This window comes from Siniperca chuatsi, linkage group LG17 (genome assembly GCF_020085105.1).
Source record: "Siniperca chuatsi isolate FFG_IHB_CAS linkage group LG17, ASM2008510v1, whole genome shotgun sequence".
Classification (NCBI taxonomy): Eukaryota; Metazoa; Chordata; class Actinopteri; order Centrarchiformes; family Sinipercidae; genus Siniperca; species Siniperca chuatsi.
Window position 1 is genome coordinate 6,462,090 of NC_058058.1, and position 16,729 is coordinate 6,478,818.

Below are 16,729 nucleotides of genomic sequence, written 5' to 3' on the forward strand. Positions count from 1 at the left end.
TTTCATCTTAATTATTTTTTAAAAACCATACAATTTTATATGGGTACAGTACATTATGAAAGGAAAAAAAATGAAGAATGGCACTATGTCATATAATTTGAGACTGAAAGGTCGTACCTAGTCTTTACAAATCAGAATTTATTGCTTGTTTGCTTTTTTAAAGTGCCTGCTTATGAAGAAGAACTCATATTTGGGCTTTTTGGCTGCTTTCAGCGCCTGTACCATAACTGCACAAACATACGTGCAACAGATTCTGTACAGCAGCTTGCCTGACTGCAGTGCCCTTGATACCATAAATACTCACTAGCGGACCCAAATGTGCATTAATCTTTGGCTGAAAATAGTCCCTAACAAATGCACTGTTTAATCCTGCCCCAATAACTCCTCCAGTTTGACTGAGCTAAACTACATTGACCCACTTCTGGTTGGCTGAGTGCCACGCATTGTTGGTGTTTGCTCTTTTTATGGGACAAAAAAAGCATAGATCACACCAGCTTTATCATTTATGAATATTTTAGCTCCTTCCCATTGTGTTATTGTTCTTTTCATTATAAAATATATATTATTATTTAATCTACATTTTTATAAATATTACCAGTTTTCCACTTCTGGTACATTGCTGGGAAATTAAACAGTAAACTGAAGTGGAACAAAACTAAATATGACGAAAATGTACAAACTATTAATCTGACAGGCTCTGTTCATTATACCAATGAGCCTACCCTCTCTGCAGCTGTAACCATACTGTTATCCTTGAGTAAACCATGATTTAGGCTTGGGCACTATATGATGATTTTGGACGAGTACTTTGTATATACAGTGTTTTGGTTGTGGATATATCATTATATCCAAGCTGTAATTATTTCTGTCTTTGTCAATTTTGATGTTTCCGCACCTCTTTGAACTCGGCAAGACATTCTTCCCTGCAGATGGTTTTGGTCCCCTCCTCCAGCTTCAGCCTGAGCGGTTTGTGGCAGGTGGAGCTGCAGTTCTCACAGACGGCCACGTTGACCCTGCGGAAATCTTCCAAGCAGGAGTCGCTGCAAAACCTGTGGACCGCCTCGTCCAGGGTCAACTCACATGCGGTCTGTGGAAGATAATGATAAAGGAGCAGTGAGCACGACAAAGAGTTTATAGTTACTATGAACAGTTTTGTTGGAGAAAAATTAGTTTTTGCTTACAGTGCAGGATTTGTTGCACATGCTGCATATTGACTGTGGTGTTTGGGGGGACACAGTGTTGGACTTAAAAGAGGTCAGGCAGGTCACGCTGCAGAAGTTCTTCATAGTCCCCTTAATGTCCACTGCAGCCATGATGAGGTCCAGAGGCTGCGATATCACCCTGCCAGAACGAGGAGGAGAGATGATAAACTTACAATATTAGCCTTAAATGTGGTGAATAAACTTTGACACAAAGATAATGTTTAGGATATGATGAGATAATCAACGTAATGAAGAGGTTAAGAAGCTTGCCTGAGTAGCAAGTTGAGATGTGCCAATATACCGGTTTCACAATGTTCAAACAGAGGCACAGCAGGACCAGCAAGCTACTGTGCGACTGCAGTAACTACTGTGACATGACTTTCTATGCTAACATTAGCTAGTCGACCTGTGTGACATTGTGGGGGTGGAGCTGGACTCTCTGGTGGTGGTGTCAGAGAGGAGGATGCTGGCCAAACTACATGCCATCTTGCACAGTGTCTCCCACCCACTCCATTATACCGTACATACTTATCATCAACCGGTAAATCCACTTTGTACTTTACACTTATTTAGCTTTTATACTTTATATCCACTTGTACTTAATTTATCTTACCTGTGTTATAGTGTATTATATTTTGATTTGCTTCTATTAGTTCTATTGGTACTTCTATTCCTTCTATTCCTGTGTGCACTGACGTGATAGTGAGTTGCTGTAACGAAAGAGTTTCCCCTCGGGGATCAATAAAGTATTTCTGATTCTGATTCTGATACCGCAGCACGGTTAGTTTATGGGTGCTGAGTCGTAACGATCAGTGAGAGAGAGAGGACATGCATTTCACATGAAAAAAAAACAACAACCCCTACATCAAGAGTGGAAACGGCGTTTGTTTGAGGTAATGCAGAGATGGTGTGCCGACGGGCGGGTGGTGCTAGTGGCTTGTAAGAGCCCAATATAACTGTGCTGCAGTCCGTTGCTATTATGTTCTGCGGGGTCTATCGCAATCATGTTCTGCCTTCTAAATATCAGCACCCAGCCTGAAACACTACAAAGTTCTTGCACTCCAGAAAGTCTTATAGACAGGTGCGTCGGATCACAACCTCTGACTGTGAATGAATCTAAAAATCCTGTGCACTAAAGTTAAATTCATAAATTTTGCCTAATGGCGGTCCGAGGAGCGAAATGTCATAAAGTGAGTAAAAATGATCCAATGTGCGGGAGTTTTTGGTTCTTTCACAACTATAAACACCAAAAACAAATCAGAACGTGTCTGAAAACAAGAATAGGAGCATAGAAGAGAGAAAGACACTGGGATGTATTTAAAGTAATTTCCAGTCAGCTGTCTTAAACCAGACGGTTTTTTATTATGGTGATTTTAGAGTATTTGATGTCCAACAGAGACAGAATCCATTGAGCTGATTCAGTGTTTGTTACGTTTTAGTAACACACAAGTTTTAAGCCTCCACAAGTTAATTTTACCACCATAATGAAACAACTGGAGACCAGTGGCTGCCTGTAAGTAAAGTGAAACTACTACAACATGCTTTTATACGACATGTGCAAGAGCGGTGTAGTACTTTAAGATGAAGTGATGTTCTTCACAGACTCACTTGAGACAGTAATGACAGGTCTTGGTCACTGGTTTGTTGATGGGAAACATTTCAAATAGGCAGTTTTTGGAGCAGAAGACGTCTGTGAATCCCTTCTTCTGGTAAGCAGTTTGGCCCTTCATCATGCTCGTCTTGCAGTGCGAGCAGGTCATCTGCATTACCTGATATTCAAGAGAGTAGATGAAGAACGTGGATAATTTGATTGATCTTATCTGTGAATCCTTGTGTTTTGTTTTGTTTAAGATTTGATCTATATTATTTCTGCCCACCACAATTTTTTTAACTTAATAGACTAAAAATGGTACACTCTTGCTCTTAAGCAGCCCAAATAACTGAGAATAGCAAATTAAAATTACTCATTGAGAAATATGAAACTGCAGATAAATCTTAAAAGTTATACATAATTTTATCTTCCTTCCTTCTGCATTGTAGAGAGGAAATGATGCGACATTTGAACTGCTCATACCAGCTTCAAAGAATGTTTGCTTATCCTTTCAAATTTTAGATGGCATGTACTCAGCTCAGATGATTTCATCATAAAAATAACATAGTGGTGATCAAGGTTATTTAAATCTTTTCAAATTCTTATGTTATCTCATACATTTAATGTGACAAAATACTCTTGTAAATTCTATGTTTACCTAATGAACAGTAAATACTTTACCTTTGCATAGTTAGGCTTGTTTTTGATGTGTGTGTCAGTACAGGATGTTAGACACCGGTTGTTGTCCTGGATGGGCTGATCTGTCACCGGCCGCTTGACAGAGTTACACACAGATGATGACTGGGAAATGTGGACTGAAGCCTGAAACTTCTCCTAGAACAAAAGAAACAACGAAACATAATAGTCACTTGGGAAAACGGTGATGCTTGTTCAGCAAATGATTACACTTTATGTTAAATCAAGTATTGTTGAGACTTTGTATATTCTTGTCATTTATCATTTCTACAGTAGCTGTGTATAATAAAAAGCTAAAGAAAAAATCTACAGCTAAAAATGAGCATGGTCATGTCAGCCATTATATAGGAGAATATTCAGTATGTGATGTTTTTGCCAAAAGTGTGTATATAAAGAAAGTTTTAATTCATACTTTGAACCAGTTTTCAATTATGAGAGAAAATGGCACGAAATTGGATACTCACAATTTGCAGTTTTGGGATTAATATCTTCAGTTCTTTCATTCCAGTCACTGCAGCTGATAGTTTGTTCTTCTTTTCTATAAATAATGAAATCATATATAGGTGTAAAACCATGTTTTTGTTATACAATTCAAAATGTATACTATTGGATGGATTGCCATGAAATTTGCTTCAGATGTTCAAGGTCCCATGAGGATAAATTCTGCTGACTTTGGTGATTACCCTGACTTTTCCTCGAGCGCCATTAATAGGTCAAAGTTAGATTAGCTAGATGGAGTGGCACAAACATTTATACAGACATTCATGGTTCCCAGATGATGTGTCCTAATTACTTTGGTGATTCCTTGACTTTCCCTCTAGAACCCAACAGATTTATTTTACCTGCATCTAAGATGGCAGCAGGACTTCTGCTATCCACATCCGCCCAGTTATTTTGTTCCCCTCCTTTCTTTTGTTCTTCTTTCTCCACATGGTTCACTGTATCGAGGTCCATGGTCTCTTCAAGGTCTGCAACAGTGGTGTGCTTGTTAGGTGAGCTGTAGTTCTTCTTAGCATCACTGCTGTCATTGTTCTGCTTTGTTGCATCTTTTACATCTGGTATCAAAGGCATTGCTGCTGAGCCGCTTGTGTCACCATCTCCATCTTTTTCCTCATTTCTGGCAATGTCCTCATCGGTGTCCATGTCCATGTCAAAGTCAACATTCATGTCCTCATCGTCATCACTAAAACAAATGTTTGTTGCATCCTCATTGCTAGGAGAAAGTGTTTCCTCAGGTGTGTTGACAGCACAGCTCGCAGGCATTTCCTCTGACCCGTCATCCTTTTCTGTGTTCACCTCATCGTTTTTCTCATCATTCAGCTCAGATGCCTCATTTTCACTCTCCTTCTTCCTGCCTCGGCCACATTTCCACGAGGAAGAAACTCTAGAAACTCTGCTGGTTTTTTTAGTTGTCGAAAAGGAGGGAAGACCTAGAGGAGATAGAGGTATAGCTATGTGACAAGATTATCTACACTTTCCTTGTTCACTATTTACCTTATATTTATCACTAGATTTCCATTCAGTCGGAAAAGTCTAAAATCTGGTTCTTTTGGGTTTCTAATAAAATCCATAGGTACAAACCAAATCTCTGACCAAGTCACAAGCCAATGATTTTCTAGGCCCCTGACCAACTCCTCGTTAGTTAATAAAGTTCCCACTTAAATCTGTAGCTGTATCAAAATCACTTTTTTTTTGAAAGTCAACAAATTAAGATAAGCATCAAAATACCTTGCTTAGATACATATTTAACCTAAAACTGCAGCTGGTCGTAAAATGTTATTAGTTTATAATTCAGTTTTCGATGTATTTTGCTTCTTGCTGTCCTACAATGAGAGTTCTGCTGATGATTACTTCAGTACAAAGGAAACACATACAAACACAAAAAAGTGCAACTAGCTCCATGATCACTGCACATATAATATAAAATAACCTCTCATCAAAACAGCCTCTTTCAGCGATCCCTCTTTTTGTGCGGTGAGTATGTGTTGGTGTATGTCTCATGTCAGACTACTGTACTGCCAGTGATGCCTTTGCATTACCTTTGGATGTGGTGGCATTGTCCTGAGCAATGTCCGTCCCACTTTTTACATCTGAAAAGAGAAAGAAAAATGTCCTTTGGTACCAGTAACAAAGTAAATAATTTACTAAAAAAGCTTCATTTAGAGCCAGTAAGGGAGTTAAAGTTTCAGAACTGTCATTTGTGGATTGCTTTGATGACAACCATTCAGCTAAAATTGTATTCTTCTTTGACTATCGTTACTGTAAACGCCACCATCTCTCTTTCGGTCATGTTTTTTTCCCCTCAGACTTCATAAAACAGTTAAAGTTACTTTGATAAAGACACGAAATATCTGTTATCATTTAAACAAACATTAATGGGTATTTTCATATATGTCAATATATGTAGCAAAACAAACAAGACAAGTTGCCAGGAAACATCACAGACAGTGTGAGAGGCAAACCAGCTGCTATTTCTTTTCTGTATTGTTTAAACAAATATATTATCTATTTTGTCCTTCTTGCAACATAATGAAGTCTTCGCCTCGTGTCCATTACATACCACACAGCTGAAAAGAGCTTTCTGATTCTTCATTGTCCTCTTCGGCATCACTGTTTTCGGGGTTGTCTTGCTGCACATCTGGCTCCAGTAGATCTTCAAAGGAAAGCAACTGATTTGAATAATCAATTTAGATCTCATCATCATGTCACTGAAAGCCAGTAAAAATTATTATTATTGAATTCTCGCACAGCTCTAAGTAAAGGCCTTGGTCTACTAATTCACACACGTATTGGCAGATTCGACACTCTTTAAAAAGGTAATCTGTGGAGTTTTTGTCTTGTACTTGGGCACATGCATGCAGGGGATGTAATACACATTCCTGTCAAGGGTTTCACAGTATTCCACTGACCGGTGGCAGTAATGTACCACGAAACACAGTGATCTGCCAGCAAGAGACAGAGAAGAAGAAGAGAGCTCGCATGTAAATGGGAGTAAACAACGCAGGTTTCAAAATGTAAAAAATAAAATAAATGGCTCTGCAAATGCAGTCAACATGTTTGTTCTCCTCAAGGATAAACACAATGCATTTTGTGAGTAACACTCAATGTAAACATAACATTTGTTTGTTTACACAAAAACTCCACAGGGCACCTTTAAGTACTGAACTGGACACATACCTGCAATCTCAATTTCCTCGAGAGATTTTCCTTCGAATCTTTCAAGAGATCCATTCTCCATTGCTGATAGTAGCTCAGAGATTTTTGCAATGTCGACAGCTGCCTCTGGCATCTGGTAATACTCTCTGTCAGTCCGAATGTCACGGCCCAGCAGTTTGGCTAGCTCACAAAGCTCGTCATTCGTGAGGCTGAGAATCTGGAAAACTCTTGCAATGTGCTTACGAAAAAACACAGACCTGAGGTTGACCGTGTTCTTTGCACCACACCGAGCTACAAAAGTGCTGATGCACTGGTGTCCATGGTAGAAGCTTGTACTTATGGCAACAGGTCTTGCAAATAAGAAGGGATTCTTTTTATGTACACCACATGCTTCTCTCTTGTTCACAAGCAGTGTTATTGCAGTGAGCAGTTTAGGGGTCAACGTAACAGCAACTTTTTTGCCCCTGTTGCTCATGACATTGATCTTCACAGAGTGCTTGGACAGAATTTGCTCAAACTGTGACTGGCAAACAGCAGCATCTTCATGAAGCTCAGTCTCGTCCCTTTCCTTGAATGACTTGAGCGTTACTTTTGAAACTTCTACCATGTTTTTGTTTAAGACTGACACTTGTGCTGCTGTCACTCTGAGAAGTGCATTGTAGACCTGAGGGCTTTCATACAGCGTCAGACTTTCAACTGCAGAAGCTGCTGTCTTCTCCATACACTGGTAGAAAAGCTGCACATCATGGGTGAACGGTATGGTTGGTGGTTTGTTTACTCTTGATTTTGATTGGGGGACATAGCTCCATTCTTCTGCACACAGCTTCATAAATGTCTCTGCTTCGTGTATTGTCTGTTTATCAGCATCCTCTTTCAAAGCCCTGGCGAAGTTAATGTCACCAATTTTCTTAAGCGAATTTCCCAATTTCGTCATAAGACTTGGTCTTTCACAGGACTTCATTTCTTCATTGAAACCGGCAAGCTCTTTGACAGCTTCAACGACTTTGCTGAAGTTTTGGGGTTTGATAGCATCTTCAAGGCTACATATCGACTTTTTCCTTAATGTTAACAGGAGCCTTCCCATTAACCGCAGCCTCTGTGTGATGTTTTCATGTCTTTTTGTTTTACCTTCATTCATATGGCACAAACACTGTGCCAGCAGCAGTATATGGGAATCACTCAAAACTACAGATGCAATCTCATCTTTCTTCAGTTTTTTTAATATCTTCCTCACATCTGCTGAGATTTCTTTGGGGTCTGTTGACTCTGCAGCAACAACCAAAGTTAAGACTTTACTCTTGCCACGTCTTGGAGGTTCTGAGGACTTCTTTGAAGAACACTTTTGCATATGTCGCCACATGTCCTTACGACTATACATGCCTTTACAATATAGACAGAGTGCATATGTTTTAGCAGCGGTGGACATGTTTGGTTTTCTTCTTCTCACTTTCAGTTCTCCACGGTGAGTCTTCAAAACCTTTTCATTATGTTTGTAATTTCCTCTGTTTCGTAACTTATCCAGTAGCCTATTTCGTTCCTTGGAGTATAGGGGTAGTGCAAACACTTCAGCTATATCAGCCTCTTCATTTCTATGGGTGAAAAGGTGACGAGAAATTTTAGATTGAGCTTTCCCGCAAACGTAACAATAATTTTTATTGGAGTGGGAAGTGCCTTCGGGCTCTTCATCAGAGGTAAAATCATCAGAGCTGTAATCAGCCTCGTCTTCCTGCTGGATGCATGAAGCATCGACGGGTTGATGCACAAAGCCCTGCTGTTTAGAAGAATCTGGATCTGGATTGTTCTTGAAATTTTGACACTGCTGGTTGTTGCTGCTGGTAGAACTGTCATCGCTACTTGGTTCACCATCAGGTATGTACTCATCACAGCAGGATTCTGCAGAACTGGAGGATCCTGCTGAGTCCTCAATCTGGAATTATTAACAAGTAATTTTATACACTTTACATAACCAAACACAAAATAATGTAGTATTAACCCTCTAACTGTAGACATTTTCTAATTTCTTGACAGCATCAATATACAATATACTGTATATCTGCATTCAATGCTCACTTTTTTCAGACTTCAGGCTTCTCTCTTTGACTGTTGTGCTTGTTCTGTTCTCTTATCTGTCTCACTGGGGTTTTACGTAAAATGGAGCAATGTATATACTTGTGCTGCTGTTTCGGTTGTCATTTTAAGCCAGATTTATGCTCGAAACAAAAGGGGTTAACGAGAGTCCCGCTGCAGATACCTACAGCGTAGGTTTTGATTTATAGTTCAGCGCTGGATCACCCATTCATATCACCACCGCAAAACTGGACAGATGCATTGTATGTGACCATGTTGTATTGTGCTTTAATTATATTCGCCACAGTATATGTGTTTACATTCTTTCATTGACTGTGTGATATAGAGCAATGGTGGGCTATGATGTATTTATAGAACTGGAGTTACATCCAAGTAACTTCTACTTTGCCATGACTCATTAGCGAATAGGAGACTATTGCCCTGCACTCACTGTGTTTACGTTCATTCATTCATGGAGAGTGTGGGGGTCGCAGTGAGAAGGTTTGCAGAGGAGATGTTTTTGCTAGATGTGTGAAGATAACTGAGTCTTCAACTTCCTTAAAGTTGTCTTCACTCTCAAAAATGTCCCCCAGCGTCAGAAAATTGCAGAAGAAAACACAAGCACCCAATCACAGTTCTTGGGGTCCCCACGAGTAATTACATTTTTGAGGAGACGAGATCAGCTGCAGCGTAGTCTACCGTAACCCCTTACCTCACATCCATAAATCAATCTTTAGTGCTCATCTTTAAAGCCACACTTGAGTGAATTAATTAAAGCTGCACAAAGCAATTTCTGACCACTAAGGGGTTGAAAGACAGAAGTAAGTCCACTGTGGGCCTTTAGCTCATACATTCAACAGAAACAGAGGAACATGGGCGCCCCACTAGAGTCAACTTTCTGACTACATGATGAATGGAAGTCCAATAGTCACTGGTATTTCCGCTCTGGTCAACGAACTCCTGAGAAAAATATCTGCTCTTTGTTTTGCTAAATGTTTACCCGTACTTGTTTACTTTGGCTACCTGCCTTTTCTCTGCCGTTGAGCTTGGCAAGTAGTGTCCTAAATCGAGTACTTTAATTGACTTGTGTGGGCTTGCAGGTGGCAATTTGCTGCTTTTCTCTCTTCATATTATTGTGAATTGAATATCTTTGCACTTTCTGTTGTTCAAACTAAATGAGCACTTTAATGAATTAAAAAAGCAGTTTGATGATATTACTTTGGGCTTTGGTAATTTGCATAAGCATTTTCAATTAATCTTTTGATAATCAATTTATCTTTTAAGTAATTTTTCCAACCAAAAATATCAAATATTCGTTTGGTTTTACATTCTCAACTCTGGGATTTTCTTTGTCTTATGTGACAGTAAGCTCAATATGTTTAGTTGTAAGGAAATGATGACATTTTCCCTACTTTCTCACATTTTACAGACCAAACCATTCATAGAGAAAATAATTGGCAGTTTAATCGATAATGAAAATAATCCTGAATTGTAGCCCTAAAATAACTGAAAGAAAATATCTTAGAAATGAAAAACATTTGCCTTATTGGAGACACCAGTGGCATCATAAGGGGGTACAGTTCTTACATAACAGCAATGCCTTACCCTCAAATGCCACAACTGCCTGGTGCTTAATAAGGGAAATGCATTCAACACCTACACTTTCATCCACTGGTGAAGATGCAGCAGCATTTAGGTTGATTTGTGATGAATTCAGTTCCTCACTGGATTCCTGTAAATATTAAGAAGACGGAGAAAAAAAAAGTCATGACGAAATTTGCAAACACAACTTGACATTTTTCCTGCACAGAGGATTGCAAGTTATCAAACTGCATTAATATGTTGTCTGCACCGGAGAGAAACATTTTTAAGTTAGGTGAAGTAAATTTTATTTATATAGCTCAATATCACAAATCACAAATTTCACAAAAATCACAAACTCAGGGGGGTTTACAATCTGTCCAGCATATGACATCATCTATCCTTAGACCTTTGTATAAGGATTTGTATAAGGAAAAACTTCCAAAAACAAAACTTCAACAGGGAAAAAATGGAAGAAACAAAGCATCCCTCTCCCAGGACAGACAGACATGCAACAGATGTTGTGTGTACAGAATAGACCAACATTTACAGTATGGACAATCATGATGAGAAAATTATAAATAGATTGTAAACATATATGAAGAATGGATCCAGGAGGACGTTGAGCAACTTCACGTGTCGCCAAACAGATCGGACCTGAGCCACACGACCTCCTCTCCACCATTTTATAAAGGCTGTAATGTACATGATGATATTCCAACAGTGTTATTTACACCACCTTACCAGTTGATTAGGTACACCAATACAATAGAACCGTTCTGTTATAAATCCTACCACGGCAAAGCTTATAATGTTCAGTTTTTGTTGACAATTACAATATTTTAGAGATATTTTGATTATGGAGATGTTGTATTGCATTATATTGAGAGAATTTTCTAATATTTTGTCATAAACAGAGGGGAGCAGAACAGTAAACATGTCTGCAATAGATACAAATATACGTGAATTATTCATGACGTAATGGGCAAAAACTCCCTTTCCGTCAAAAACAAGGCACATATATAAAAACAAAATCAAAAGCAAGGCACATTGAAGAAAATAAACCTACCCTTGAGCGCCACGGGTAAGAGGAGTCCCCATAGTTGTAAGTTATCTCCTCGCCTGAAGATATTTCTTTCACTGCAAACAGGCACAAGTGTGGTTTTCCCTCACAAACAACTTTCTTCATTTTGCAGTTGGGACTTATGTGATCGTCATTCACGAGTCTTCCAAGGGTCCCATCCTCTTTCGAAGCATCAATGCTGCAAGAAAAACACTCTTAATGAAACTTCAACCACTCTTAAAATGAACATATGCCAATATAGGCCCCTCCTTTAATGAAAAATAAGCCATAAACTCACCGCCAGTTTGTTCCATTCCATGAAAAGTCAAACAAATAATTGTTCAGAGTATAACCACATTTCTTTCTCCTGGTTTCTTGGTGAGAGATGGCAGAGATCTTCCCCCGATACTCAACAACGAAGGTGGATGGTTCAATGGATTCATGGGTAAACACACCTCTCCCTATAAAAGCAAGAATAAAACAGTCCAAGTTACATCCAATTATTGTCCAACCATCCCATTGATAGCTTGCAACTAAAACATAAAACATCCTAAAACAAAAACATCCTACTTACCAGTCCTCTCAACGAGTTACACAAAGGCAATTTCCTTTAAAGATTTTAAAACATTATACTCAAGCATTTTTAAATGCTATTTGTGACTGTTTTATTTTATGTGGTAGAGTACCACTCTACTGTACCGTATATGTAAATTGTGTGCTGTTGTGAATTTCTGTGTTTGTTTATGTTTACACTGTATATGTTTATTCCTGTGCACAGGTTTCTCTTTAAAAAGAAATCTCAATGAGAATACCTGTTTAAACAAAGGGTTAAATAAAAAGTGGGGAAAAAAACCTTTTAAGGGGTCAATAAACATTTCCTCCAGGAAGTGTTTGTCTCTGCAAGCCTTTATGTGCTCCAGGGCATCTTGCTCAGGAGTCAGTTGCCTGCCTTGTTGTTCCACAGCATCTGAAAAAGTTATAGAAAAATATTAAATATTAAAGCATAAACAAGGCTAACGCTGGTCTCATACACAAACCCTGTGTTTGTTTTGGAAAACTAAAGATGTGTTCAACCTGTGTTTAACAAGTCTAAAGCATGCCATTATACATGACAGATTTCTGTTTTAAACAATTGTTCCATTTTAAAAATTATACATTTGGTTATTGTTGCAATACTGCGAAAAAAAATGTTTGTGACAATATAGACACACTGTTCCAGACACCACTACTGATCCACCAAAACAACCTGTGGTGAAAATAAAAGTCAAATAATATGACTAATAGAATATTATAATAGAAATATTTTACTTATTTGATTTATGTTATTTCTGTTCAGCAATTAATATCCTTCCTTTGAATATTTAAAATTATTTAGTCTTTATTCAAATTTACCAGAAGGGAATCTTATGTCAGGTAAGAGGCAATGTGGCAATGTGCATTATCAACTTCAGTGACATTGGCCATCTCTGCAAAGAAATATATTCTAAAAAAAAAGAGAATGAATAATACAGATAAATGGGTATGGGATCTTCATAACAAACCACTCTGCTGACGTTTAAGTTCTGATTCTTCATTGTCCTCCTCAGCATCACCATTTTCAGGGTTGCCCTGCTCCACATCTGGCTCCAATTCATCTTGAATAAAAAGCAAGATACAGTATGTATTAATTTGTAGTTTAAGAAGTGATTTGTCTCTACTTAAGCACTGGCAGGTCAGAGATGTGTATTACACTGGATACATACCCTCAATCTCAATTTCCTCCAAAGAGTTTCCTTTGAATCTTTCAAGAGAACCCTTTTCCATTGCCAGAAGAAGTTTCGCTATTTTTGCAAGTTCCACGGCTGCCTCTGGCAACCGATAATAGTCCCTGTCAGCCCGGATGTCATGGCCCAACAGCTTAGCAAGGTGAACAAGCTCGTCGTTCTCCAGGTTGAGAAACTGGAAGATTCTTGCAATGTGCTTGTGAAGATGCACCGATCTGAGATGCTCTGGGTTCTTTGCACGACACAGGCTTGAAAAAGCCCTGATGCAGTTCCCTCCGTGGTAGAGGCTTATAGAAGAAGAGTTAGGCTTTGCAAACAAGAAAGGATTGTCTTGATGTACGCCACATGCTTTTCTCTTGCTCACAAGCAGTGTTATTGTGCTGACAAGTTCAGAGGTCAGCAAGACAGCAATGTTTTGGCCAGTCCTGCTCAGAATATTTATTCTGATGAAGTGCTTGGACAACACTCGGGTAGTGTCGTCCCTCTCCTGGAATGCCTTCAGTGTCATTTTTGAAACCTCAGGTGCACATTTGTTTAAGACTGACACTTGTGCAAGTGTCACTCGGCAAAGTGCATTGTACCCCTGTGGGCTTTCATTCATCTTCAGGTTTTCAGTGAAAGAAGTTGATGTTGTTTCCAGGTACCTGTAGAAAACCTGCACATCATGTGTAAATGGTATGGTGGACGGGTTATTTACTTTTCGTCCACCCAACGAAGCGAGGGCTGTTTGGGAGACAAGCTCACTCCATTCTTTTGCACACAATTTCATGAATGTCTTTGTGTCTCTCATCATCTGCTCATTTCCATCAAGTTTAGTGAGGACAATGGCGCCTATTTTTTTGAGTGAATGTCCTAATTTCAAAGCAAGACTTGGTTTGTTATAGCTCTGCATCTTTTTATCGAACCCAGTGATGTCTTTGACAGCCTCAACAACTTTGTAGAAGTTTCTGGGTTTGATAGCATCTTCGAAGCTAAATATTGACTTTTCATGCAGTGCTAACAGAAGTCTTCCCATTTCTCGCAGCTTCTGTCTGATGTAATCATGTTTATTTGGATTATTTCTATACTTCTCGCACAGATATTGTGCCAGCTGTATTAGAAGGAAATCATTTTGAACAGCGAATGCAATTTCATCTGGTTTCATAGTTATGAGCATCTTCCACACACCAGATGGAAGTTTTTGGGAGAATGGTGACTCTGTGAGAGCAATCTCACTTAAGATTCTTGTCTTTCCATCTGTTGCAGAGTTTGACGTCCTTGAAGGACATCTGGCTACATGCCTCCACATTTCCTTACGTTTAAGCATGGCTTTACAATATAGACAGTGCACGTGTGTTTTAGCATCGAACACCACGGATGTCGGTCGTCTTCTCAGTTTTAACTTTCCACTGTTATTCCTCAACACCTCTTGATTATGTTTGTAATTTCCCCTGTTCCGTAAATCATCAAGTAACCTTTTTCGTTCCTTGGATTTTTTGGGAAATGCAAAAGCTTCAGCGATATCAGGCTCTTCATCAGCATGCCTTAAAAGATGTCGAGCAATTTTAGTAAAACCTACCCCGCAAACATAACAATAATTTTTACTGGTGTAAGAAGGGTTCTTGGGCTTTCGTACAGCCTTGCTGGGTCCGTAGTCTTCATCCCAGCTGAGTTCACCAGGGTTGAAAGCATCCTCGTCATCCTGCTGGGTGCATGAAGCGTCATCTGGTTGCAGCATAAAGGTCCCCGTCATCTCTTGAGAGGAATCTAAATCTGTAAAAGGTGAATAGTCCCTCAAGTCCAGCTGACTGTTGATGTTGGCAAAACTGTCATTATCATGACTTGGTCCACTGTCAGGTAGTTCGTCATCATCATCAGAGCAGGAATTTTCAGAGCTGGAAGCTGCCGAGTCCTCAAGCTGGAAAAATGGTACAAACAGAATTTTACATACATACATATATAACTTTATACGTACACACACACAGAAAAACAAGCACTCTATTACTGGACTGTTAAAGCTAGGGTAGGTAATGTATTTCAGAAGCATTTTTTGTTACATTTGTTGAAATTCTCTTTATATCCCGACAGCTATCAATAAATAAAATGCTCTGAAAAAAAAAAACAATGAAAAAAATCTGGTATCTGTGGCTATCAAGGGTCTGTAATAAGCCTACCTGCCTGTCTACCTGCCTGTCTACCTGCCTACCTGCGTGTACTCTGGCCGTGCACTCATTGTGCATGAAAATTACTAATTACTTTCAAAATCTAGCTGTCTCTTGCTAGCTTCTCCTACCTACCCTAGCTTTAAGACTGGAAACAGCTAGCCTGGCTCTGTCCAAAGGTAACAAAATCCATCCTGTCATCACCTCTAAAGCTCACTAATTAACATGTCAATATCTACAATCTGTGTGGTTTAGTTGTTGATTTACAAGGAGTTATGTGTGGCACTATTTCTTGGCCAGGTGCAGTAACTTCCTGGAGTCCTGTCATCACTGTGAAGTTGCCAGGCAACCAGCAGAGACTCCAAGAGGTAACTAAACCCGGCCAAGAAGCAGCACACAACCCACAGTAAAACCACAACAAGTGTACAGGAGCAGTGTGTATATATGTTGCTAATACTGCAGTACTCTCTTATTTGCTGGATTGTGCATAAAAGCCAATGTAAACAGTTAGTGAAAGCATTAAGTATAGTATTTTACATACCCTTTCAGTCCTTGGTGTTGATGAAGTAGCATAAAAGTCTGTGTATGAGGTACTTGAGCCATCAAAGGAGTACTGTAAATGTCAAATGCGATATAACAGTCATGTGGAAATTTGACACTTGACTTGCAGACCTGCAATTTTGCACACTGTAAATTTGAGTCACTTAGTGTACTGCCTTAATTAAAATATACTCTGTGACTGAATTAAATAAATAAATAATTAAATAAATCCGATGAATAAATACAGATAAAATATATAATAAAATCATGAAATTTTGAAATAATCCAATAAATTTAAAAAAAATCAGTTCATTATTATTAAATATTATTTCATCCTGCTTCTTTCCACAATAAACAACTTTATTGCGGGACATTTTTATTTCATTCTATCAATTCATATTTCAAAATGCCCTTTTTCCAAAGTCCATTTTGACTTTCCAACGCTATTTGTCCCAAAGACCATTTTATTTCAAAACGTCTATTCCATAAAAGTCTGCCCCTTTTGTCAATAAAACGGGACAGAGCCAGTTATGTGATTGTCTGAATGAGCAGATGCAATTTATAATTGGATGTATGATGTGTGTTAGGATGTTCCAGAAAGAGTAATATTGTATATAAAACAACATAAAATGATGATTAAATGATAAACAACCTTGAAAGACAGTCTCTATGATATATGTACTTGCTGTTGTTTTTTTAATGCAGTTTGACAGCCAAAATCACAAGCAGTTCTGTTGCGATTGACGACTGTAATGGGTTTCACTAACGACAGAGTGGTAGGCCTGGAAATTATCTCAAGTCAAAACCTTACATCACATTACATCTAAAACATGGCTTATACACTCAGTTCTGTTATTTAGCCTAAGTAGGCTAAATAACCCAAAGCCTCAGTAGGCTAAATAACAGAAACACCTCTCTGTATAATGCAA

The 16,729-nt window shown here is 38.7% G+C and overlaps 1 protein-coding gene across 4 annotated transcripts in view; it reads right to left on the bottom strand.

Annotated features, from left to right (window-relative positions):
* Positions 1 to 16,729, bottom strand: part of LOC122864451 — a 45,833-nt gene that overhangs the window by 26,582 nt on the left and 2,522 nt on the right. For 2 of the 4 annotated variants that reach the window (XM_044171897.1, XM_044171899.1), the window contains exons 5-20: positions 15,802 to 15,873; positions 13,099 to 15,016; positions 12,898 to 12,990; positions 12,210 to 12,323; positions 11,655 to 11,817; positions 11,363 to 11,555; positions 10,373 to 10,444; positions 6,667 to 8,572; positions 6,050 to 6,142; positions 5,529 to 5,579; positions 4,332 to 4,919; positions 3,954 to 4,027; positions 3,475 to 3,627; positions 2,811 to 2,971; positions 1,182 to 1,341; positions 896 to 1,087 (exon numbers count right to left, since the gene is read on the bottom strand). In XM_044171897.1, the coding sequence (XP_044027832.1) occupies positions 896 to 1,087; positions 1,182 to 1,341; positions 2,811 to 2,971; positions 3,475 to 3,627; positions 3,954 to 4,027; positions 4,332 to 4,919; positions 5,529 to 5,579; positions 6,050 to 6,142; positions 6,667 to 8,572; positions 10,373 to 10,444; positions 11,363 to 11,555; positions 11,655 to 11,817; positions 12,210 to 12,323; positions 12,898 to 12,990; positions 13,099 to 15,016; positions 15,802 to 15,873 (6,003 nt within the window). The remainder of the gene's footprint in view (positions 1 to 895; positions 1,088 to 1,181; positions 1,342 to 2,810; positions 2,972 to 3,474; positions 3,628 to 3,953; positions 4,028 to 4,331; positions 4,920 to 5,528; positions 5,580 to 6,049; positions 6,143 to 6,666; positions 8,573 to 10,372; positions 10,445 to 11,362; positions 11,556 to 11,654; positions 11,818 to 12,209; positions 12,324 to 12,897; positions 12,991 to 13,098; positions 15,017 to 15,801; positions 15,874 to 16,729) is intronic. The other 2 variants (XM_044171898.1, XM_044171900.1) reach the window with 2 other exon arrangements.